General features: G+C 42.4%; 1 protein-coding gene across 1 annotated transcript in view; it reads right to left on the bottom strand.

Annotated features, from left to right (window-relative positions):
- The window catches only part of LOC106609088 (bromodomain-containing protein 1), a 32,746-nt gene extending 6,881 nt beyond the window's left edge, over nt 1–25,865 (bottom strand). The window contains exons 1-10 of the mRNA XM_082977211.1: nt 25,127–25,865; nt 23,556–23,869; nt 15,604–16,409; nt 13,005–13,170; nt 12,562–12,693; nt 12,236–12,364; nt 11,271–11,583; nt 10,570–11,003; nt 1,647–2,018; nt 803–952 (exon numbers count right to left, since the gene is read on the bottom strand). Of these exons, the coding sequence (XP_082833337.1) occupies nt 803–952; nt 1,647–2,018; nt 10,570–11,003; nt 11,271–11,583; nt 12,236–12,364; nt 12,562–12,693; nt 13,005–13,170; nt 15,604–16,409; nt 23,556–23,696 (2,643 nt within the window). The 5' untranslated portion in view covers nt 23,697–23,869; nt 25,127–25,865. The remainder of the gene's footprint in view (nt 1–802; nt 953–1,646; nt 2,019–10,569; nt 11,004–11,270; nt 11,584–12,235; nt 12,365–12,561; nt 12,694–13,004; nt 13,171–15,603; nt 16,410–23,555; nt 23,870–25,126) is intronic.
- Between the last annotated feature and the right edge of the window lie 1,020 nt (nt 25,866–26,885).

Genomic DNA, 26,885 nt, shown 5'->3' with positions numbered 1-26,885 from the left:
ATTGTAGTTCCTACACATCACCTATATAAAAATAAAACAAATTAAATGGGACTTTTATAGGCTAAGTTAATGAACAAATGGGCACCATCATGTTCATATCAGTCCTCTAGAACGCAAATGTAGTCTTCCTAGTAGGATGCAGCAATAATGAGGTGCGTACGTGTTTCAGCTCCTTTTGGGAGTTGAGCAAGAGTCGACTCTTGACTCTAACCACAGCAGTCAGAGTTGACTCCAAAAATCCTAGAGTCACGCACCACTAAAGGCATCTGCATGTTTCCCAGCCAGAACAGCTTGTGCATATATTATGACGACATTGTGACATTACTGTTATTTGTTTTTTATGAGGCAAGCCGAAGTCGGTAGCCGAAGTCTAGTTTTTCAAGCAAATTATTTTAAGAGAGTATGCGAGCACACTCGTTTCGTTCGCCTAGCTGAGCATACTGATGCCTTATGGCACATGTGACAACTTGAGTGGCCCCATTACCACGGTAAGCTTAAAAGGGGCAGCTGAACATTTGTCTCATCTGTGATATTTTGATGAGAAGACTCAGGTCACAAAATATTAAATTGAGCAATACAACATTACTTCCTATTAGTAATACACATTCCTTGATTTAGAAACACAACTAAGCATACTCATACATTTTGATTTGTGTTTGTTGTAAGGCAAAAAATATATATTTTGGCTCCTAAAAAATCTGAGTGACAGGTAAACAAAAAGTTAGTTGTAGGCCCTGGTAGCAAGCACTGAGAAGTGAGAATTAGATAGTCAGGTGTCATACATACGCTCACTGTCACTCACCAAGGCAGGATAGGAAGGGTATCCGCTACATTTTGCCCAAACTAGCTTTAGAGGCTCCAGAACAACTGTTGCAGCACTAGCAGGCATCCAAATATTGTTATTGCCAACTTCTGTGGATGCAGCAATAACAACAATCAAGTTAGGAGGGGTTCACTGTAAATATAGCAAAACAATTCCAGAGCCATGCTAATAGTGACAGCGTCAACACATACAGGTTAAATACATCACAACTCACTGAAAAATGTGATAATACAAAAATACAATTTGGACTGTAAATCATGAATAGAATGGCTTTAATTTATGTTTATCTCGCCTACATTGCTTAGAGTGTTTGATTGAGCCTGCCTGTGTTTCCACAGTTGGGTCTATTGTAGTGGTTCCATTGTGCCAGGCGGGCTCAATCAAGCTCAGTTTAAGTAATTGAAAGACTAATTCTATTTGAACCCAGGTCTGTTGTGAGGTATATGCATGTGCCTACCTGGTGCTGCCCAGCAGACTACAACTAGTTGAGATGCTGGACTGAGGCACACCGTCTCCTGGTTTCTAGAGGCCTGCTGGCACTTAGCTCCTTCCCTTCATCAATTACCTCCTCCATCACAAAACCATTAGACAGGCCTGAGGCGAGTAACACAGAGCAGTACAGCAGTCAGTATACTACACATAAACCAACTATAGCATAGACCTACAACATTTGAACCTTTATTCATGAAGCGTCTCAGTAGGGGTGCTGATCTGGGATCAGTTTAGTCTTTTAGATTATAATTAATAAGATTACATAGACAAGGGGAACCTGATCTCTTAATTAACAAGTCTGGGAAGATAATTTTCTACTTCTTATTCATGCTCTATTTAAGAGTCCCATTAAGATAAGCACTTTATTTTCTGACACGGCAGTGCGGCGATTGACAGTCGTCCCCGAGGGATGGGTCAGGGTTGAGGTGGCCACCACACTCACGCCCCCCTCTAAGAGAAGCAGGGGGTTCTGGGACTCGGAGTGGCCATTGAGAAGGGTCTTGGTAGTGTTTAAGGAAGTGTTGTTGGGTTTCTCCCGGTCAAATTTGACCTTGCTGTCCGGAGTGGGGTTGGGGTGGATGGGTTTAAGGGTAGGGAGTTCTGAGTTACTCTCGAAGTGCAGGAAAGGAGGAAGGGAGTCAGAGGGTTCCAATTTGGGAGGTAATGATTTGTCCCCTGTTGAAGAATACAGTGAGAAAACACAGAAAGCATAACATTATATAGATCACAATGTAATATGAAGAGGGAATTGTACATCTTGAATAAAAACACCAGAACCATTCCTAAAGCACATCATCCTTATACTTGCAGAATTACAAGACCTCAATACAAATGATCTTGCCTTCTATAATGCATAGCTAAATAACCAATGAGACAGCAAAATATTTTAAAATCACATCACATTTACATTTTACATTTACGTCATTTAGCAGACGCTCTTATCCAGAGCGACTTACAAATTGGTGCATTCACCTTATGATATCCAGTGGAACAACCACTTTACAATAGTACATCTATATCTTTTTTTGTGGGGGGGGGGGGGGGTTAGAAGGATTACTTAATCCTATCCCAGGTATTACTTAAAGAGGTGGGGTTTCAGGTGTCTCCTGAAGGTGGTGATTGACTCCGCTGTCCTGGCGTCGTGAGGGAGCTTGTTCCACCATTGGGGTGCCAGAGCAGCGAACAGTTTTGACTGGGCTGAGTGGGAACTGTGCTTCCGCAGAGGTAGAGAGGCGAGCAGGCCAGAGGTGGATGAACGCAGTGCCCTTCTTTGGGTGTTGGGACTGATCAGAGCCTGAAGGTACGGAGGTGCCGTTCCCCTCACAGCTCCGTAGGCAAGCACCATGGTCTTGTAGCAGATGCGAGCTTCAACTGGAAGCCAGTGGAGTGTGCGGAGGAGCGGGGTGACGTGAGAGAACTTGGGAAGGTTGAACACCAGACGGGCTGCGGCGTTCTGGATGAGTTGTAGGGGTTTAATGGCACAGGCCGGGAGCCCCGCCAACAGCGAGTTGCAGTAATCCAGACGGGAGATGACAAGTGCCTGGATTAGGACCTGCGCCGCTTCCACGCAACGTATTCTGCATTCTAGAAGGGAATCTAATAGTTACTGAGTCAGTGTAGGTTTATTGTGAATCAATTCAGGCTCCTAGCATATCAACTCCACTGTACCAAGACCATGTTAAAGAAAAAGCCTTGCTACCATGCAGTTATACTGTATAACTACAATAGTATCCCACTTCAACACTCATCAACCAGGCAATGGGATGTCCTGAGGCAAGGGATATCATGTGACCCAGCATGACTACGTCATAGCAGGTTAGCATGGCTAAGCACACTATATGGTATGATGGTGTGACTAACTAGGGGTTAGAGGTTACGGTTAATTCCTGATCTAGCTATAGTTTATATCTTGTTTCCGCCAATAAAACAAAGAACTGCGAAGCACATAACATCATGACACCAGGTCACTGGTGATATCTGAGTGCTTGGCCAAAGCCAGGTCCTCCCTCTCCTGACGCTGAAACCCTCATACATGCATTCATCTCCTCTAGTCTTGACTACTGCAACTCACTACTCTCCGGCATCAACTCAATGTCCTTCCATAAGCTCCAAATGGTTAAAAACTCAGCAGCCTGCCTTCTCACCAACACTAAGCCCTAGCAACACATCACTAATGTTCTCCGTGAACTCTACTGGCTGCCAACTAATTAATTACAAGATCCTCTTTCTGACCTACAAAGCCATTCACCACCCTGCTTTACCTCTCAAACCTTCTTCTCCCCTACCAAACCACACACGCAATCCATTCCGCCACAGAAGGCCACCTTGACATCCCAGGTCAAAACACACCAACTCATTCCAGGGTTGTTCTTTAGTTTTACTATTTTCTACATTGTAGAATAATAGTTGAAGACATCCAAACTATGAAATAACACATATGGAATCATATAGTAAATACAGAAGATAGCCCTAATTGGTAAAAGACCAAGTCCATATTATGGCAAGAACAGCTCAAATAAGCAATGACAAACGACAGTCCATCATTACTTTAAGACATGAAGGTCAGTCAATACAGATAATTTCAAGAACTTTGAAAGATCTTCAAGTGCAGCCGTAAAAACCCATCAGGCGCTATGATGAAAACGGCTCTCATGAGGACTGCCACAGGAAAGGGAGACCCAGAGTTACCTCTGCTGCTGAGGATGAGTTCATTAGAGTTACCAGCCTCAGAAATTGCAGCCCAAACAAATGCTTCACAGAGTTCAGACATCTCAACATCAACTGTTCAGAGGAGACTGTGTGAATCAGGCCTTCATGGTCAAATTGCAACAAAAAAAAAACACTACTAAAGGACACCAATAAGAGGAAGAGAGACTTGCTTGGGCCAAGAAACACAAGCAATGGACATTAGACCGGTGGAAATCTTTCCTTTGGTCTGAGTCCAAATTTGGGATTTTTGGTTCCAACCACCGTGTCTTTGTGAGACGCAGAGTAGGTAAACAGATGATCTCCGCATGTGTGGTTCCCACTGTGAAGCATGGAGGTGGTGGTGTGATGGTGCTTTGCTGGTGACACGATCAGTGATTTATTTAGAATTCAAGGCACTGTTAACCAGCATGGCTACCGCAGAATTCTGTAGCGATACACCATCCCATCTGGTTTGCGCTTAGTGGGACCATCATTGGTTTTTCAACAGGACAATGACACAACACACCTCCAGGCTGTGTAAAGGCTATTTGACCAAGAAGGAGAGTGATGGATTGCTGCATCAGATGACCTGGCCTTCACAAATCACACAACCTCAACCCAATTGAGATGGTTTGGGATGAGTTGGACTGCAGAGTGAAGGAAAAGCAACCAACAAGTGCTCAGCATATTTGGGAATGCTAAGAGTGAGCAAAGCTGCCATCAAGGCAAAGGACATCTACTTTGAATAATCTTAAATATAAAATATTTTGATTTGTTTAACACTTTTGGTTACTAAATTCCATGTGTGTTATTTTAAAGTCTGTTTTCACTATTATTCTATAAAACGTAGAAAATAGTAAAAATAAAGAAAAACCTTGGAATGAGTAGGTGTCCAAACTTTTGACCGGTACTGTATATAAGGAACCATTATGTCGAAGTAAACAGAGTCATGCGATGATAAGCTACATTGTACTTCCATTACAACGTGGAAAAGCATAGGCAGATGATGGATGCTGATAAGCTTGTTGTAAATTTCCAACAAAAAGAGGGATTTATTTGAATGCTGTTGACATGATCGATGCTTTGGCTGCCAATTATTAAATTAAAACTAGATTGCCATTATCCATATCTCATTATATAATCTAACTGGTACACTATCAGTGAACTTCTTTTTTAGAGAACATGCGACAAAATCAGATTTGGCAAGTTTGCTATATATCGCAACTGTTTTAGTGACAAAACCATCAGTAGATTTTAAAATGCAATGGAAACACATTGAACTTAAAATGTTTATTTGGTACATGAAAAGTGTTGATTTTCTTAATGCAAACATAAGAATATTTGCATGAAAATCTGTTACAAATTGGATGGAAACCTAGCTACTGTCGGACTTGGTTATACTGAAGAGAGAGCCACCCACCTGGACATTTCTGGGGGGGGGGGGGGAATGGCCCTAGCTCTCACCCTCTGATCCAACAGGTCCCAGACGTGCTCAAAGGGATTGAGATCCGGGCTCTTCGCTGGCCATGACAGAACACTGACGTTCTTGTCTTGCAGGAAATCACGCACAGAATGAGCAGTATGGCTGGTGGCATTGTCGTGCTGGAGGGTCATCTCAGGATGAGCATGCAGGAAGGGTACCACATGAGGGAGGAGGATGTCTTCCCTGTAACAGTGTTGAGATTGCCTGCAATGACAACAAGCTCAGTCCGATGATGCTGTGACACACTGACCCAGACCACAACGGACCCTCCACCTCCAAATCGCTCCGGAGTACAGGCCTCGGTGTAACGCGCATTCCTTCGACGATAAACGTGAATCTGACCATCACCCCTGGTGAGACAAAACCGCAACTCGTGAAGAGCAGTTTTTGCCAGTCCCTTCTGGTCCAGTGACGGTGGGTTTGTGCCCATAGGCGACGTTGTTGCCGGTGATGTCTGGTGAGGACCTGCCTTACAACAGGCCTACAAGCCCTCAGTCCAGCCTCAGCCTATTGTGGACAGTCTGAGCACTGATGGAGGGATTGTGCGTCCCTGGTGTAACTCAGGAGTTGTTGCCATCCTGTACCTGTCCCGCAGGTGTGATGTTTGGATGTACCGATCCTGTGCAGGTGTTGCTACACGTGGTCTGCCACAGTCCATCCTGTAGCGCTGTCTTAGGTGTCTCACAGTACGGACATTGCAATTTATTGGTCCTGGCCACATCCGCAGTCCTCATGCCTAAGGCACGTTCACACAGATGAGCAGGGACCCTGGGCATCTTTCTTTTGGTGTTTTTCAGAGGCAGTTGAAAGGCCTCTTTTATTGACCTACAATTCATAACTGTGACCTTAATTGCCTACCGTCTGTAAGCTGTTAGTGTCTTAACGACCGCTCCACAGGTGCATGTTCATTAAATTGTTTATGGTTCATTGAAGAAGTATGGGAAACAGTTTTTAAACCCTTTACAATGAAGATCTGAGAAGTTATTTGGATTTTTACGAATTCTCTCTGAAAGACAGGGTCCTGAAAAAGGGACATTTCTTTTTTTGCAGATAGGATAGGACACACACACCCATTCAAAAGTTTGGGCTCACTTAGAAATGTCCTTGTTTTTGAAAGAAAAGCAACTAAAAAAGTGTCCATTAAATTTAACAAAATTGATCAGAAATACAGTGTAGACATTGTTAATGTTGTAAATGACTGCTGTAACTGGAAACTGCAGATTTTTTTTATGGAATATCTACATAGGCGTACAGAGGCCCATTATCAGCAACCATCACTCCAGGGTTCCAATGGCACGTTGTGTTAGCTAATCAAAGTTTATCATTTTAAAAGGCTACAATAGTCATACATTGTCTTTCTGATCAATTTGATGTTATTTTAATGGACAAAAAATATGATTTTCTTTCAAAAACAAGGACATGTATACAGTTGAAGTCGGAAGTTTACATACTACGGTGTATGTAAACTTCCGACTTCAACTGTATACATTTAAACTCAGATTCACAATTCCTGACATTTAATCCTAGTAAAAATTCCATCTTTGGTCAGTTAGGATCACCACTTTATTTTAATAATGTGAAATGTCAGAATAATAGTTGAGAGAATGATTTATTTCATTCATCACATTCCCAGTGTGTCAGAAGTTTACATTTACATTTTAGTCATTTAGCAGACGCTCTTATCCAGAGCGACTTACAGTAGTGAATGCATACATTTCATAATTTGTATTCTCCGTACTGGTCCCCCGTGGGAATCGAACCCACAACCCTGGCATGGCAAACACCATGCTCTACCAACTGAGCCACACGGGACCACTCCAAAGCCCTGACCTCAATCCTATAGAAAATTTGCGGGCAGAACCGAAAAAGCGCATGTGAGCAAGGAGGCCCAAAAACCTGACTCAGCTACACCAGCTCTGCCAGGAGGAATGGGCCAAAATTCACCCAACCCACTGTGGGAAACCTGTGGAAGGCCACCTGAAACGCCTGACCCAAGCTAAACAATTCAAAGGCAATGCTACCAAATACCAACTGAGTGTATGCAAACCTCCGACCCACTGGTAATGCGACGAAACAAACAAAAGCAGAAATAAATACTCGCATATCTGGTGTATATGCGAGTAACATGGTCACACCTTAGCATTCAGATTCAGTTATCCAAATTTATATTCAAAACCAGAGACAACATCCTGGTACTTTGCCAGCAGGAAATGGTAGAAGAGAACAGATCAAACGCTCTGTGTTAAATAGGTTTCTGGTAGTTTCTGAAGCCAATGTTGCCAATCATTTTAATGATTACTTAATTGTCAAAGTGGGCAAACTTAGGCAGGAAATGCCAACAACGAATAGTGAGCCATCATACTCAAACATAAAAAGACAAATATTGAAAGAAAAGCAATGTAAGTTGGAATTTTGTAAAGTTAGTGTGGGAGAGGTGGAAACAATATTGTTATCAATCAACTATGACAAACCCCCTGGCATTGACAACTTTGATGGAAAGCTGCTGAGGATGGTAGCTCACTCAACAGCCAATCCTATGTGTCATATCTTTAAAATCAGAGCCTAGAGTAAAGTCTTTGTCCTCAGGCCTGGAGGGAAGGCAAAGTCATTCCGCTACCCACGAGTGGTAAAGCGGCCATTTCTGGTTCTAACAGCAGACCTATCACCTTGCTACCAGCTCTTAGCAAACTGTTGGAAAACATTTCTCTGTAAACAAATTAACAACAGACTTTCAGCATGCTTATAGAGAAGGGCACTCAACATGTGCTGCACTAACGAATGGCTGAAGATTGGTTGAAAGTAACTGACAATAGGAAGATTGTGGGAGCTGTACTGTTAGATATCATTGCAGCCTTTGATATTATTGACAATAACCTGTTGAGAAAACATACAGTACCAGTCAAAAACGTTAGGACACACATACTCATTTCAAGGGGTTCTCACTATCAAGACTGTTGGAAAAGCATTCCAGGTGAAACTGGTTGAGAAAATGACAAGAGTGTGCAAAGCTGTCATCAAGGCAAAAGGTGGCTACTTTGAAGAAACTCAAATATAAAATATATTAAAAATAAACAAATATATTTGTTTAACACTTTTCTGGTTACTACATGATTCCATATGTGTTATTTCATAGTTTTGATGCCTTGACTATTATTCTACAATGCAGAAAATAGTAAAAATAAAGAAAAACCTTTGAATGACTAGGTGTGTCCAAACTGTTGACTGGGACTGTATGTAGTATGGCTTTTCAACCTCTGCCATAACATAGATGGTTACCTTTAAATAGAAGCTCCTCTAATATCAAACATGTAAAGTGTGGTGTACCGCAGGGCAGCGCTCGAGGCCCTCTACTCTTTTCTATTTTTATCAATGACCTGCCACTGGCATTAAACAAAGCACGTGTCCATGTATGCTGCTGATTCAATCATATACGCATCAGCAACCCCAGCTACTGAAGTCACTGAAACCCTTAACAAAGAGTTTGTCTGTTTTGGTATGGGTAGCCAGAAATAAACTGGTCCTGAACATCTCTAAAATTAAGAGCATTGTATCATTACCTACAGTTGAAGTTGGAAGTTTACACACACCTTAGCCAAATACCTTCAAACTCAGTTTTTCACAATTCCTGACATTTAATCCTAGTAAAGATTCCCCGTCTTAGGTCAGTTAGGATCACCACTTTATTTTAAGAATGTGAAATGTCAGAATAATAGTAGAGAGAATTATGTATTTCAGCTTTTATTTCATCACATTCCAATTGGGTCAGAAGTTTACATACACTCAATTAGTATTTGGTAGCATTGCCTTTAAATTGTTTAACTTGGGTAAAACATTTCAGGTAGCCTTCCACAAGCTTCTCACAATACGTTGGGTGAATTTTGGCCCATTCCTCCTGACAGAGCTGGTGTAACTGAGTCAGGTTTGTAGGCCTCCTTGCTCGCCCAAGCTTTTTCAGTTCTGCCCACACATTTTCTATGGGATTGAAGTCAGGGCTTAAGCCATTTTGCCACAACTTTATAAGTATGCTTGGGGTCATTGTCCATTTGGAAGTCCCATTTGCGAACAAGCTTTAAATTAATTACTGACGTCTTGAGATGTTTCTTCAATATATTCACATCACTTTCCTCCCACATGATGCCATCTCTTTTGTGAAGTGCCCCAGTCCCTCCTGCAGCAAAGCACCCCCACAACATGATGCTGCCACCCTCGTGCTTCACGGTTGGGATTGTGTTCTTCGGCTTGCAATCCTCCCCCTTTTCCTCCAAACATAACGATGGTCATTATGGCCAAACAGTTCTATTTTTGCTTCATCAGACCAGAAGACATTTCTCCAAAAAGCACGATCTTTGTCCCCATGTGCAGTTGCAAACCGTAGTCTGGCTTTTTTATGGCAGTTTTCGAGCAGTGGCTTCTTCCTTATGGAGCGGCCTTTCAGGTTATGACGAGATAGGACTCGTTTTACTGTGGATATAGATTCTTTTGTACCCATTTCCTCCAGCATCTTCACAAGGTCCTTTGCTGTTATTCTGGGATTGATTTGCACTTTTCGCACCAAAGTACGTTCATCTCTAGGAGACAGAACGCGCCTCCTTCCTGAGCGGTATGAAGGCTGCGTGGTCCCATGGTGTTTATACTTGCGTACTATTGTTTGTACAGATGAACATTGTACCTTCAGCCATTTGGAAATTGCTCCCAGGGATGATCCAGAATTGTGGAGGTCTACAATATTTTTTTCTGAGGTCTTGGCTGATTTCTTTTGATTTTCCCATGATGTCAAGCAAAGAGGCACTGAGTTTGAAGGTAGGCCTTGAAATACAGTCACAGGTACACCTCCAATTGACTCAAATGATGTAAATTAGCCTATCAGAATCTTCTAAAGCCATGACATCATTTTATGAAATGTTCCAAGCTGTTTAAAGGCACAGTCAACTTAGTGTATGTAAACTTCTGAACCACTGGAATTGTGATACAGTGAATTATTAGTGAAATAATCTGTCTGTAAACAATTGTTGGAAAAATTACTTGTGCAATGCACAAAGTAGATGTCCTAACCGACTTGCCAAAACTATAGTTTAACAAAAAATTTGTGGAGTGGTTGAAAAACAAGTTTTAATGACTCCAACCTAAGTGTATGTAAACTTCCTACTTCAACTGTATATACACACACATGCACAGTTCCCCAATGCAGATAACATAACTTGAAAAAAAAACTACCCTCGTTATCATGGCTCTGTCCATTGGTCTTCACCCCCTCTGCCTCCCCAGCTTTACTCCTTTCTGGATGGTATGACCAGTGGGAGGAAGAGGAGTACGAATGTGAGTGGTAGGAGGCCCTCCTAAGGCTGAGGCTCATCTCACTGCGCACGTTGTTGATGGTCTTCTTGAGCAGCTTGAGGCGTTTGGAGCGTGACGGACTGGACTTCATGGAGTACGTCATGTCCAGTTTCTCCAGCAGCTCTTTCAGCTGCTCCTCCAGAGGCATGTGCTGCCGGTTGGCTGGGACCAATAACTGGTCCACTGGGAACGAACAACAAGATAATACTGTCATTGGGAGACATTTGCTTGATGTTAACTAAACAATGAGTAGCCTAGGTAAGTAGAACTATATTGAGGATCCATATTAAGCAAACTCCTAGACAAAAATGCTCAAAGGAGTATCTCAATTGACCAGGAATATGCTTTATGAATTTGGATCTGTGCAAACACTGCTGTCTGTTCCAGTATTCTACATTGACTGATTTATCCATTTAATTTCTACAACTCTTCGTCTCGCTAGGTCTTTACCATCCTCCCAGGAAAACCGCGGAGGCGCTTCGATTTTGGGCGGTTCGGAAAGGTGCATCCCACCGTCCTTCACGAAGCCGATTCGTTCCACATCCCTATGCATCTTCCTGATCAAAGCCCCACCCTGGTCTCGGAGACGGGCGGCCGCCCGGTGGAAGAAGGTATCCTTACAGTTGTACTTCATGCAGTTGAAGATGATGAGGTTGAAGTCGAACTCAAAGTCATTCAGGTTGCTGTAGGCCTGGTCGTCAATGCGTTTCCTCATAGTGGAGAAGTCCATGGGGTTCCTGATGTGGTCAAGGTATTCAGCCACCTAAAGCTTTAATGATAGACAGAGATATAGAAACATCTGATAGTCGGCACATACAGAGCATTGAAATGTAAATGTAAAATCTGATATTTTTGGAAATACTTTTTGAAGATGTTATAAATCAGTCCAAATGAGACCAGACTAGGAGGAGAATGAATGAATGAAGAATTTAGATATAAATAAAGTATACAATTTTGAAAAAAATCATGAAAGTAAAAAAAAACGTCAAAGGACAAAAGCAGCATCTCAACTCTAGTCTGGCTGACACCAAACTCTGGAGAGGCTGTTTGATGTTAGGGTTAATGAAGTTGATAATGAAGGGGGCTGTGCCTCGGTGTCTTTCTTCCTCAAACACCCACATGTACAGCAACACACAGTTCCCGAGCGCCGCTCCCTTCCATTATAACTGTTGGATTTTTTTTATCCAGAACACACAAGAGGTTTAAACTCTCCAGGGGGGAAAAAAACATTTGAGAACACCAATAAAAACTTGATGAATTTCTGGCCGAATATTACATTATTATACGGACTCCTGTCCAAACCAGTGGCTCTCCGTCGCTGTGTACCACGCAAGTCGCGTCAGCAAGGCTATCTCAGGCCGTACATACACGTTATAGTAAGAGCTGCTCTCCTAGCCATGGTAAGTAAGCGTTACCTCTTTGATGTCGACAGGATGGGCAAAGATATTGGCCTGGTCTCTCTCCTGTAGCTGTTCCAGTACAGACCTGAGCAGGATACTGAAGGGAGTCAGCTGGACCTCCAACAGGCTCTGCTGCAGCTTCATCTGAGGACACACAAGGGACCATTAGCATCATGATGTACTGTATATGGAACCTTGGAGGGAGAGAGACAGGCAGAAACAGGGGGGGGGGGGGGGGGGTGCAGCTCCTATTGATACTATACTACTAATTGTCTTATAGTTGGCTTGTGAGCTATATTTATGTATTGGCTTGCAGGGACAGCTACAGTTATCTAACCTACCTCTTCTCTCTTGAGTTTCTCCCTCTTGCGTATGAGCTCCAGCAATAGACGGGCTCTCTCCAGGTCATGTCTTAGACGATGCCACTCCGTGAGCTGCTCCTTCAGAGCCCGGCTCTCCTCCTCACTATCCTTCTGTGGTTGGAATCACACAAATCAGATTTAGAAAACATCACAGACAAGTACAGTTAAAAAACAATATCACCAACATTAGGGTTAGAAAACAGAGGAATTGTAATCCAACAAGGAGAGCAGTGGAGCTCTCATTTATACAAACAATCATATGCCTCTGGGTAGTTTTTGCCTGTTCTCTTTGACATTGCTATGGTAATAAGGAGAGGGGTATGTTATAATGATAGGAGTGTGAGAAGAAATGTAGTGTACCAGCCAGGGGACGTGAATTGTGTCAGAAACAGGGGACAGGAGTGCATAACCATCTGACTGACCGGCTGTGCAGCATGGGTCTTCTGGTGGGACTGTTGGCTGGACTGTAGTCGTCTGATGAGGGGTACGCCGTTCCTCGCCTGTCTCTTTAGACTCCAGTAGTTTAGAGCCAGCTCCACAAACGCCTTCTTCTTCTGCATAGACACCCGGTTGAGGATGGTGTTTAACCTACGAACAGATGGAGAAGATTTTTTAATTGTTACTATGTTGCTTATGGAAGGAAAATGTCCAAGTCTGAAATTAAATAACATGTTTTTTTCACTTTAAGTCTTGACATCTTTTTCTATAAACTGCTGTGAACTGTTAGTTAAGAACAAATTCTTATTTACAGTGACGGCCTACAATCACTGCCGGTTGTGATACAGCCTGGACTCGAACCAGGGTGTCTGTAGTGACGCCTCAAGCACCGAGATGCAGTGCCTTACACCATGCCCAAACCAGGCGTGCACCATCGTGCGCAAATGTATTTTGTCCCCTCACACCAAACGCAATCATGACACGCAGGTTGAAATATCAAAACAAACTCTGAACCAATTATATTAATTTGGGGACAGGCCGAAAAGCATTAAACATATTTAGCTAGCTACCTAGCTTGCAGTTGTTAGCTAATTTGTCCTATTTAGGCAGCTTGCTGTTGCTAGCTAATTTGTACTGGGATATAAACGTTGAGTTGTTATTTTACCTGAAATGCACAAGGTCCTCTACTCTGACAATTAATCCACACATACAACGGTGAACCGAATTGTTTCTAGTCATCTCTCCTCCTTCCAGGCTTTTTCTTCTTTGGACTTTATATGGTGATTGGCATCGAACTTCCATAATAAGGTGTATTACCACGACCAACCTCAGTTCACCTGTCAGTCACTCACGTGGGTATAACCAATGAGGAGATGGCACGTGGGTATATGCTTCTATAAACCAATGACGAGATGGGAGAGCCAGGACTTGCACCACGTTCAGTGTCACAAATAGAACTGACTCCTATTTTAGCGCTTGGCAACGCAGACGCTTGTTGGCGCGTACGAGCAGTGCGGGTGCAATGATTGAAAAACATGCATATGTAAATATATTTTGCGATGCGAGCTGTGTAGTCAACATTTTAGACCGCTGCGCCACTCGGGTGCCCTGATGAGCATGCTTTGTAATATTTCTAAAACAATAAATGTCTTACTAGTAACAAGTGATGTGGTTTATTGCTCTGTTATTTCATTATTTGTGACCTGAGTCTTTTAACCAAAATATCCCAGATAAGACAAACATTTTCAGCTGTCCCTTTAAGGGTGGGATGTTACCATGGCAACAAGGACAAGGCTTGAATCCAGTGTGCCTGTGAGATAGTCTGACTAGTAGACAATGTGTCTTCGCTAGCAGTTGAAACAAACTCAAACATTGAAAAACAACCTAACTTGTGTGTCTTGGCTATTTACATTGTTTTGTTCACAAGTCTCACTTTAAATTACACCAACTTTTATGCCTGTGCGTAGCGCATCTAAAAATGTATCTTACTGCCGCACTTCAATCACAGTGCGCACAGCTCCCCAGTCAGGCAGTGTTGCTGCACATGAGGTTGGATATTATAGGATTTGTAGTTCTTTGTGTAATTAGCATTCAGCTATGATACAAAACAACAGAAATGCTTTGAACACAGCTACTACAGCATTTACTTTGCTTTAACAAAATGTTTATTCACAAATGCAAGTGAAATGCAGAGCCCTTACAATTATTTATTTTGGGGGGGGGGGGGGGGGGTCGAGATGAGGAGGAGGATTATATAAAAAATACTGTTTGAAGAGGCAGGGTTTCAGATATTTTAGGAAGATGGGCAGGGACTCTGCTGTCCTAGCTTCAGGGGGAACCTGGTTCCACCATTGGGGTACCAGGACAAAGAAGAGCTTGGACTGGGCTGAGCGGGAGCTGCCCTCCCGGTAGGTGTGGGAGGGCCAAGACACCCCAGTTGGCAGAACGGAGTGCTCGGGTTGGGGTGTAGGGTTTGAGCATAGCCTGAAGGTAGGGAAGGGCAGTTCCTCTTGCTGTTCCATAGGTAAGCACCATGGTCTTGTAGTGGGTGAGAGCTTCAACTGGAAGCCAGTGGAGTGTGTGGAGGAGCGGGTGACATGGAAGAACTTGAAAAGGTTGAAAACCAGGCGGGCTGCTGCCTCCTGGATAGGTTGCATGGGTTTGATGGCAGAAGGGAGTTTGCCCCATTTCGGATTCCCTATTTTTGCATATATTTTTTTACACTGAACGTTATCAGATCTTCAACCAAAACCTAATATTACATTTCAACAGCTACATGAAGCGTTTGGTTGCAGTCATTGCAGCTGAAGGTGGCACAACCAGTTATTGAGTGTAAGATGGCCATTTTTTTCACACAGGGGCATTGGGTATTGCATAATTATGTTAAATAAATGAAATAATTACCAACATTTTATGTTATATTAATATTAATGTTTTGGTTAAAAATCTGACAATAGATAAAATCAGAAAGGGGGCAAATACTTTTTCACGGCACTGTATGTTGTGTATTGTCACATTTACTGATACGTCTGGTCATCTACAAATTATGAAAATGATTCTTAGATGAATGGTGAGTGAATCTACCTTTGGGGAGGAAAGCTAGGCACAGCCACAGGCGGGACCTCATTTTCTGGCTCCACCTTCTTGCTCTTCATCTTCCTGCCTTTCATCAGTGCATTGGCGCCCCTCGTCTTCTCCTCTTTCAGAGGGGAACACAATCCATTTTGGGGTTTGGTGTCCTCGTAGATGGTGAGGGGTCTCGTGACCGAGCTGTTGGGGGTGTGAGACCCGCAGTAAGTCGTCTTCTTCACCGAAAATGTTGGATCGCCGGTCTCCGTAACCTCCTTGATAGGTTCCATCTTCATAAAGAGTCCGGCTTTCTGAGCACAGCTGACGTGGAAGGCGATGTAGCAGTTAGCCTTGGGACACTGGATACAGGCCCCCACCCCCTTCTCCTTACAGATGTAGCAGGTGAGCTTCCAGCGGGCGGACGGAATGTTGCTGACTCTGTCGATGAAGACCGTGTTGGAAAACCCTACCTCCGGCACCCACAGGGCACACACCACATGACCCCAGCGGTCATCGTCAGTCTTTTTCACTGCTCCGCCTTTATTAGGACACAGTATGCAGCCTGCGGGCTGGGTGGGCAACTGGAGGCAGTGCCGGCACAGCCACTGTCCCTCTGGGATGTAAGGGACACCGTAACACTCTTGGTGCACGGCCAGGTTGCACATGTCACAGAAGAGGATGACGTTGCTATCCTGGCCATCTCCATCCATGCAGATGCAGCAGACAGCATCCTCGTCTATGGTCAGCTTGTCCTGGCCCTCCTCCATCTGGGTCTCCTTCTCAAAGCGGTCCACCAGGAACTCAAACACATTATGGGACACCTGGTGGTGGGAGGGAGAACAGTAAACAGTTGCACATTAATTGTAGTATTAATTATACATTGTTGACTATTGTCGTGTTGTACTCTTTTCTTAGCCTGTGATTCATTTGTGTTGTATTCTTTTCTTAGCCTGTGATTCATTTGTTTTTGTTTCTTTAGGAGGGGGAGCTAGCCTGACTGCCAGTCTGTTTCTGCTCTCTTGTCTAGTTGACAAAAGAGTAGAAACAGAAAGAAATCAAATCCAAGTTTATTAGTCGAGTACACAGTTTAGCAGATGTTATGGCGGCTGCAGCGAAACGCTTATGTTATTAGCTCCTAACAATGCAGTATAATGTCAAAGTTCACAATCAAAAATATATCAAGAAAATAAGATCAAGAAATGCCTAAATTAATCCAATAAACAATCCAAATAACACAACAATAATAACAATAATAACATAACAATACCACTAACAATAATCCAAATGCAATCTATGCGTATATACAGTCGTAGACAAAAGTTGAGAATGACACAAATATTCATTTTCAAAGTCTGCTGCCTTAGTTTGTATGATGGCAATTTGCATATACTCCAGAATGTTATGAAGAGTGATCAGATGAATTGCAATTAATTGCAAAGTCCCTCTTTGCCATGCAAACAAACTGAATTTCAGCCCTGCCACAAAAGGACCAGCTGACATCATGTCAGTGGTTCTCTCGTTAACCTGTTAGGGCTAGGGGGCAGTATTTACACGGCCGGATAAAAAACGTACCCGATTTAATCTGGTTATTACTACTGCCCAGAAACTAGAATATGCATATAATTATTGGCTTTGGATAGAAAACACCCTAAAGTTTTTAAAACTGTTTGAATGGTGTCTGTGAGTATAACAGAACTCATATGGCAGGCAAAAACCTGAGAAGATTCTGTACAGGAAGTACCCTCTCTGACCATTCCTTGGGCTTCTTGGTTCTGTTTATTGAAAACTTAGGATCTTTGCTGTAACGTGACACTTCCTACGGCTCCCATAGGCTCTCAGAACCCGGGAAAAAGCTGAATGATGTAATTCCAGCCCCTGGCTGAAAAACAATAGCGCCTTTGGTAAGTGGTCTATCAGAGGACCATCAGACTGAGGCGCATGCACGGGGCGACACCATGTTTTTATTTTCTCTCTCTTTGTAATAAAACACGATTTCCCGGTCGGAATATTATCGCTTTTTTACGAGAAAAATTGCATAAAAATAGATTTTAAACAGCGGTTGACATGCTTCGAAGTACGGTAATGGAATATTTAGAATTTTTTTGTCACGAAACGCGTCGGGCGCGTCACCCTTCTTTACCCTTTTGGATAGTGTCTTGAACGCACAAATAAAACGCCGCTATTTGGATATAACTATGGATTATTTTGAACCAAACCAACATTTGTTATTGAAGTAGAAGTCCTGGGAGTGCATTCTGACAAAGAACAGCAAAGGTAATAACATTTTTCTTATAGTAAATCTGACTTTGGTGAGGGCTAAACTTGTTGGGTGTCTAAATAGCTAGCCCTGTGATGCCGGGCTATCTACTTAGAATATTGCAAAATGTGCTTTCACCGAAAAGCTATTTTAAAATCGGACATAGCGAGTGCATAGAGGAGTTCTGTATCTATAATTCTTAAAATAATTGTTATGTTTTTTGTGAACGTTTATCGTGAGTAATTTAGTAAATTCACCGGAAGTTTGCGGGGGGTATGCTAGTTCTGAACGTCACATGCTAATGTAAAAAGATGGTTTTTGATATAAATATGAACTTGATTGAACAAAACATGCATGTATTGTATAACATAATGTCCTAGAAGTGTCATCTGATGAAGATCATCAAAGGTTAGTGCTGCATTTAGCTGTGGTTTGGGTTTATGTGACATTATATGCTAGCTTGAAAAATGGGTGTCTGATTATTTCTGGCTGGGTACTCTGCTGACATAATCTAATGTTTTGCTTTCGTTGTAAAGCCTTTTTGAAATCGGACAGTGTGGTTAGATTAACGAGAGTCTTGTCTTTAAAATGGTATAAAATAGTCATATGTTTGAGAAATTGAAGTAATAGCATTTCTAAGGTATTTGAATAACGCGCCACGGGATTCCACTGGCTGTTACGTAGGTGGGACGAAATCGTCCCACTGGCCCTAGAGAAGTTAACACAGGTGTGAGTGTTGACGAGGACAAGGCTGGAGATCACTCTGTGATAAGAGAATTATCTAATAAAGGTAAATGAATCAATAAACCATGATGAATTATTAGTCATACAGCATGGTTAATGAATAATCAATGTAATGATCAATGTAGTGATTGATTGGTCTGATTAGTTCCAGAAAGTCCAGGAACCACTGGAGAGGGAAAGAAATGTGTGTATGCAATTAGTATAGAGAGCAGGGGACAGATGGTAAAGGAAGTAAAACTTCAAAGGGTTCCTAACCTTGAGGGAAAGGAACAGGCTGAGCTCTGAATAGTGATAAACAGTGTGTGAAGTCAATGGGGGAGGCAGGTCACCAACAGTTTGTGTGTAAATGCATGTGCGTAAGTAAGCAAGAACTATAAAATGACTGTTTTGTTATCCTGACCTCAGAACGTTCTCATGAATAAAGCAACAGAAACCTTTTGCAGAAAGCTGAGTCCTTGCCTAATTATTTAACCCATTGTCTTACAAACCTTGGGCATTAGCCAAGGCGAATTGATTATTGATTATTATCATCAAGATATAAAATTCCTTTAACACTCCGTCATGCTGATTGAGTTCGAATAACAGACTGGAAGCTTCAAAATGAGGGTGGTGCTTGGAATCATTGTTCTTCCTCAGTCAAACATGGTTACCTGCAAGGAAACACGTGCCTTCATCATTGCTTTGCACAAAAAGGGCTTCACAGGCAAGGATATTGCTGCCAGTAAGATCATCAAGAACTTCAAGGAGAGCGGTTCAATTGTTGTGAAGAAGGCTCCAGGGCACCCAAGAAAGTCCAGCAAGCGCCAGGACCATCTCCTAAAGTTGATTCAGCTGCGGGATCGGGGCACCACCAGTACAGAGCCTGCTTAGGAATGGTAGCAGGCAGGTGTGAGTGCATCTGCACGCACAGTGAGGCGAAGACTTTTGGAGGATGGACTGGTGTCAAGAAGGGCAGCAAAGAAGCCACTTCTCTCCAGGAAAAACATCATGGACAGACTGATATTCTGCAAAAGGTACAGGGATTGGACTGCTGAGGACTGGGGTAAAGTCATTTTCTTTGATGAATCCCCTTTCCGATTGTTTGGGGCATCCGGAAAAAAAGCTTGTCCGGGGAAGACAAGGTGAGCACTACCATCAGTCCTGTGTCATGCCAACAGTAAAGCATCCTGAGACCATTCATGTGTGGGGTTGCTTCTCAGACAAGGGAGTGGGCTCACTCACAATTTTGCCTAAGAACACAGCCATGAATAAAGAACGTTACCAACATATCCTCCGAGAGCAACTTCTCCCAACCATCCAGGAACAGTTTGGTGATGAACAATGCCTTTTCCAGCATGATGGAGCACCCTGCCATAAGGAAAAAGTGATAACTAAGTGGCTCGGGGAACAAAAGATCGATATTTTGGGTCCATGGCCAGGAAACTCCCCAGACCTTAATTCCATTGAGAACTTGTGGTCAATCCTCAAAAGGCGGGTGGACAAACAAAAACCCACAAATTCTGACAAACTCCAAGCCTTGATTATGCAAGAATGGGCTGCCATCAGTCAGGATGTGGCCCAGAAGTTAATTGACATCATGCCAGGGCAGATTGCAGAGATCTTGAAAAAGAAGGGTCAACACTGCAAATATTGACTCTTTGCATCAACTTCATGTAATTGTCAATAAAAGCCTTTGACACTTATGAAATGCTTGTAATTATACTTCAGTATTCCATAGTATCATCTGACACAAATATCTAAAGTCACTGAAGCAGCAAACTTAGTGGAAATTAATATTTGTGTCATTCAAAACTTTTGTCCACGACTGTACACCAGATGAAATTTACATAAGATAGTCTTCTTAGTACACGTACAGCAGAAGCTATACACTGAATGTACAAAACATTAGGAAAACATTTCTAATATTGAGTTGCACCTCCTTTTTCCCTCAGAACATCCTCAATTTGTTGGGACATGGACTTTACAAGGTGTTGAAAGTTTTCCACAGGTATGCTGGCCTATGTGGACTCCAATGCTTCCCATAGTTGTGTCAAGTTGGCTGGGTGTCCTTTGGGTGGTGGACAATTCTTGATACACACGGGAAACTGTTGATCGTAAAAAACCCAGCAGGGTTGCACTTCTTGTCACACTCAAACCGGTGTGTCTGGCACCTACTACCGTACCCCATTCAAAGGCACTTAAATCTTGTCTTGCCCATTCAACCTCTGAATGGCACACATACACAATCCATGTCTCAATTGACTCTTGGCTTAAAAATCCTTCTTTAACCTGTCTCCTCCCCTTCGTTGACACTGATTTCAAGTGGATTTAGCAGGTGACATCAATAAGGTATCATAGCTTACACCTGGATTTACGTGGTCATTCTATCATGGAAAGAGCAGGTGTTCCTAATGTTTTGTACACAGAGCGTATCAGAGCGAGTTACAGTTGAAGTCGGAAGTTTACATCCACCTTAGTCAAATATATTTCAACTCAGTTTCACAATTCCTGACATTTAACCATAGTAAAAATTCCCTGTCTTAGGTCAGTTAGGATCACCACTTTATTTTAAGAATGTGAAATGTCAGAATAATAGCAGAGATAATTATTTATTTCAGCTTTTATTTCTTTCATCACATTCCCAGTGGGTCAGACGTTTACATACACTCAATTAGTATTTGGTAGCATTGCCTTTATATTGTTTAACTTGGGTCAAACATGTCGGGTAACCTTCCCACAATAAGTTGGGTGAATTTTGGCACATTCCTCCTGACAGAGCAGGTGTAACCGAGTCAGGTTTGTAGGCCTCCCTGCTCGCACACACTTTTTCAGTTCTTCCCACACATTTTCTATAGGATTGAGGTCAGGGCTTTGTGATGGACACTCCAATACCTTTACTTTGTTGTCCTTAAGCCATTTTGTCACAACTTTGGAAGTATGCTTGGGGTCATTGTCCATTTGGAAGACCCATTCACGACCAAGCTTTAACTTCCTGACTGATGTCTTGAGATATTGCTTCAATATATCCACATAATTTTCCCACCTCATGATGCCATCTATTTTGTGAAGTGCACCAATCCCTCCTGCAGCAAAGCACCCCCACAACATGATGCTGCCACCCCCGTGCTTCACGGTTGGGATGATGTTCTTCGGCTTGCAAGTCTCCCCCTTTTTCTCCAAACATAACGATGTTCATTATGTCCAAACAGTTCTATTTTTGTTTCATCAGACCGGAAGACATTTCTCCAAAAGGTACGATCTTTGTCTCCATGTGCAGTGGCAAACTGTAGTCTGGATTTTTTAAGGCGGTTTTGGAGCAGTGGCTTCTTCCTTGCTGAGCTGCCTTTCAGGCTCTGTGAATATAGATACTTTTGTACCCGTTTCCTCCAGCATCTTCACAAGGTCCGTTGCTGTTGTTCTGGGATTGATTTGCACTTTTCGCACCAAAGTACGTTCATCTCTAGGAGACAGAACGCATCTCCTTCCTGAGCGGTATGACAGCTATGTGATCCGGTGGTGTTTATACTTGCGTACTATTGTTTTTACAGATGAACGTGTTACCTTCATCTGTTTGGAAATTGTTCCCAAGGATGAACCAGACTTGTGGAGGTCTACGATATTTTTCCCGAGGTCTTGGCTGATTTCTTTTGATTTTCCCATGATGTCAAGCAAAGAGGCACTGAGTTTGAAGGTAGGCCTTGAAATACATCCACAGGTACACCTCCAACTGACTCAAATGATGTCAATTAGCCTATCAGAAGCTTCTAAAGCCATGACATCATTTTCTGGAATTTTACAAGCTGTTTAAAAGGCACAGTCAACTTAGTGTATGTAAACGTCTGACCCACTGGAATGGTGATACAGTGAATAAGTGAAATAATCTGTCTGTAAACAATTGTTGGAAAAATTACTTGTGTCATGTACAAAGTAGATGTCCTAACCGACTTTCCAAAACTATAGTTTCTTAGCAAGACATTTGTGAAGTGGTTGAAATACGAGTTTTAATGACTCCAACCTAAGTGACTCCAACCTAACCTCCGACTTCAACTGTATATCAAGAATCTAGTATATAAATAAATATGCTCTGTATAAAGAGTAACTAAATTGCAATGAACAGTAGTAGAAAGATAAGAATAAACTGTCGAGAATACAGTATTTAAATACACAGTACAATGCCCCACAGCAAAAAGGATTGACTGGCACCCAGGCTACGGGGGAGCAGCCTCATCATTAACTTCTCTTGGGTAGGGGGCAGTATTTTGACGTCCAGATGAAAAGCGTGCCCAAAGTAAACTGCCTGTTACTCAGGCCCAGAACCTATAATATGCATATAATTGGTAGATTTGGATTTGCACTCGAAAGTTTCTAAAACTGTTAAAATTATGTCTGTGAGTATAACAGAACTGATATGGCAGGCGAAACCCCGAGGACAAACCATCCCCAGCCTACCACTATTTTCAATGGCTATCACTTTTATTATAAGGCCAAGTCCTCCCAGATTGCAGTTCCAAGGGCTTCCACTTGACGTCAACAGTCTTTAAAAATAGTTTCAGGCTGGTTTTTGGAAAAATTTGCCAGAATTGTAGTTTTTCTAGGTGGGTCCCATTTTGGCTGTAGTGTTTCCAAGCGCGTGGAAGAGATCGCGTTCTTTGGTATTTTTCTCTGGTAAAGACAATAACGATTCTCCGTCTTAAATTGTATCGTTTATTTACGTATTAGGGTACCTAAGGTTTGATTATAAACGTTGTTTGGAAAAGTTTATTAGTAATGTTTGGGATTCGTTTTGTATGCATTTTGATGGAGGGAAACTGGGTGGATTATTGGCTGAAGGGCGCCAGCTAAACTGAGTTTTATGGATATAAAGAAGGACATTATCAAACAAAAGGACCATTTGTGATGTATCTGGGACCTTTTGGAGTGCCAACAGAAGAAGATCATCAAAGGTCAGGCATTTTTTATGTCGCTATTTCTGACTTTCGTGTCGTACCTGTCTGGTTGAAATATGTTTTTCATGCTTTTGTATGCAGGGCGCTGTCCTCAGATAATCGCATGGTGTGCTTTCGGCGTAAAGCCTTTTTGAGATCCGACATAGCAGCTGGATTAACAAGAAGTTAAGCTTTATTTTCATGTATTACACTTGTGATTTTATGAAAGTTAAATATTTATAATACTGTAGTTTGAATTTCGCGCTCTGCAAATTTATCGGATGTTGGCCAGGTGGGACGCTACCGTCCTGCCCATAAGAAGTTACGGGGACCCTGTGGTGCCGAGCCTTCTTCCTCATCTTCGACACCTGAACAGCTGCAAGAAGAGAAACAGGTACATAGATGAGTCTATATTACTACACAATAAAGTTAACAAGCATGAGGAAGACAACAGAAGCAGACATAGATTACCATCACAATACAATGTTATTAAGTAAAAAAAACTAAACAAAGATTATTTTTGACTGGTTTTACCACAGAGACAAACACCAGGACATTCTAGACAAGCATCAACTGGTGAAGAATTTGAATGGGCCAACTTCCAGCTATCTATCTGCTGATCGACAATGTGTGATATCAGTTTGAGGATTTAAAATTCAACAATGCTATGGAAATGTATTTACATTAGAAACTATAATGTATAAATCGCGAGTGGGACTGGGTGAGCATCTGCTAAGACATAAGAATAAAAAAAGTGTGTCACTAAAATGCATGAGGGACAAGAGGATAGTAGTAATATTAGAGGGGAAAAGGCATGGCTTGTGTTCAAAAGAAACTCGGGTTTCCCATGACAGCAAAAGTATGAGATAACTGCTAACGTTATCAGCAGTGCAGTCAGCTACTAACAAGATCAGAGTTGAATTCGAAGTTCGAACAAAATAAAACTCTGCATGGGTTTGTATGGAGAACGCGTTGCGCTTTAGAGTGGTTATATTTATACTGTCTGGTTATTATTATGGATCTTTCAATATTTTAAGGTGCGAGATCACGCAGTAAATAACATAGCCTAAACGTTACAACACAGACACAGGAAATGTTTTGGGTTGCTAGAGACAATCTAAATGTCGAATCAAATAACGTGTGCTATGCCCGAGAGGACATATTCTTCACAGAACAAGGGGAGTGTTAACTTTAACCTTTTAAAATTGTACCAACTTTGTTACACCTAGGAGTGGCAGCCAACTGAGCCAAGCACCCCACCCACCAAACTATACACTGCACCATGATAAATTGCAGCATTTAATTTACCATTTGGTCCGTTCGGAGGATGTTATGGTTCTTTCTAGCAAACTAGCAGCTGGCTGAAGAAAGAAAACAGCGATACCAACGAATAGCGCAAACAGAGGAAGCCAATGTGGACTAGTAACTAACAATAACATTACTGTACCTACTAATGCTAGTTAGTTACCTAACAACCTAACGTTAGCAAATGGCGTCAAACAAAACAAGGCAACGGAGCCCTTTAAATGTGTACTGTGCTTCCTATAACACATGCAGAATTAAATCGGTTACTGACCGACTACGCTCTTCATAATCCATGATAAAATGCATCGGGGGAAAAAAATGCACACACCTCAGAGCTAGAAACAGCTTTGCTGGTTGTAACAGATAGAAGCTTGTCAAAAGCCTTTGAAAGCAATGCCGATGTGGCCTGCTCAGAGACTGTCATTCCGCGTAAACAATGTTCTAATCCAACGGGAGATGCTCAGGCTTTTTCAGTAATAAATGACAATAATGCAGTTGGGAGCCATCTGCGTCTTGCTAAATACTAGATTGGGTTCTATCATGCGTATACAAGTATTTGCTCATGGATCTGAATTGGCTTCCTCCCTATAGCTTGGAGGCTGCAACTGCATGCTCGAGCTCCCCCCCACCATCCAAAACAATGCAGTGCACACGAGCGTTGTCCCACCCGCTACGCACAACGCAACAGGTAATGTTATAGCGTGCATACACAGAGTACACACGCGCACACACACATTGAACAATGAGCCCAATATTACATCGGATGTATAAATGTGACGCATCCGGTAGCGTTTAACACTCACTACCAATATGGTGATGAGAGGCAGCCAGGTTTATGGCAGTCGGAGAAGATTGAGCGAGATGGATTTTGGCCGAAATTCTGCAAATTTGCTCACCGATTAAACATTTTCATCGGTGAGCAGTTTTCTGTTTACAAGAATCAGTAACAAACAGAGCGGCCTGCGTTTTGTAGACTTTAGCCTTTGCCAAAGTTTTTTTTTAAAGGGCGAATTGAATTATTGTACACACGCGCTTCAGACTGGGCGTTCCCTAACGGAAATATGCAAATAAATGCTAGAACTAGCCAACAGGATTTCACTAGCACGTGCCTGGCTCTGCTCAATTTCCTCCAATTGGCAACGACAGGCCCTGGTCTATCTTGGGTTAGTTATAAAAACCTTTGTTATCATGTGGAACCAGGGGCGAAAATCTGATATCAACTTTGGAGGTGACAATTACATGACATTTTCTCAAGAGCAATTCCTGAGGGGGACACCAAAAGTAGCGCTGTAACACATAGCCTACATTGTAATATGGTAAATGTATATTGAGGAACCAAAGAAATAAGGTGTTTGCCGTACTCCTAACTACCGGTACCCACAACTAATCACAACAGCAATACCATTGCCTTTAACAAATCTTAGTTCAGTCACCAGTTTAAGTTGAGAGTGGGGGTATCCATGGCATTTTCCAATTATGTTCCTATTTTACAAGCCAAAAAAATTGAGAACCTTTCATAATGTTGCCAAACAAAGACTCAACAAACTTACCTGAGACTCCCTGTCTCTGCCAGTCTGTCCCTGCATAGCTGTCCCAACTCTGCTGTCTGTGTGCCATCTGTTGCCTGCTCTGCCTAATGACATCATTGTGAAATATTTCCATTAGAATTTCATTTCTTTCTTCTGAACATTTTATCAACTAGTCTTTGAGATATTAGGCTACTAGGGTTCTTACTATGCGTTTTGGTGTACTGACAAATCATATTTTTCCCAGGATGGGGGGGTCGTGTCCCCCCCAGGATTTCCACCCCTGTTTAATGGCTAGTTAGTTAGCGGTGGTGCGCACTAATAGCGTTTCAATCAGTGACGTCACTCGTTCTGAGACTTGAAGTAGGGTTTCCCCTTGCGTTGCAAGGGCCACAGCTTTTGTGGCACAATGGTTCATGGGGTGTCAGTTGTTGATGTGTGCAAGGGTCCCTGGTTCGAGCCCAGGTTGGGGCTAAGAGAGGGACAGAACTTACACTGTTACATTGGTGCCGTGACCCAGATCATTACATTTGCGTCATTTAGCAGACGCTCTTATCCAGA

Source organism: Salmo salar, chromosome 07, assembly GCF_965601325.2.
Source record: "Salmo salar chromosome 07, fSalSal1, whole genome shotgun sequence".
In the NCBI taxonomy this organism is placed as follows: Eukaryota; Metazoa; Chordata; class Actinopteri; order Salmoniformes; family Salmonidae; genus Salmo; species Salmo salar.
Note: the sequence above shows the minus strand (reverse complement) of the source record. Positions and strands in the feature narration are given on the sequence as shown.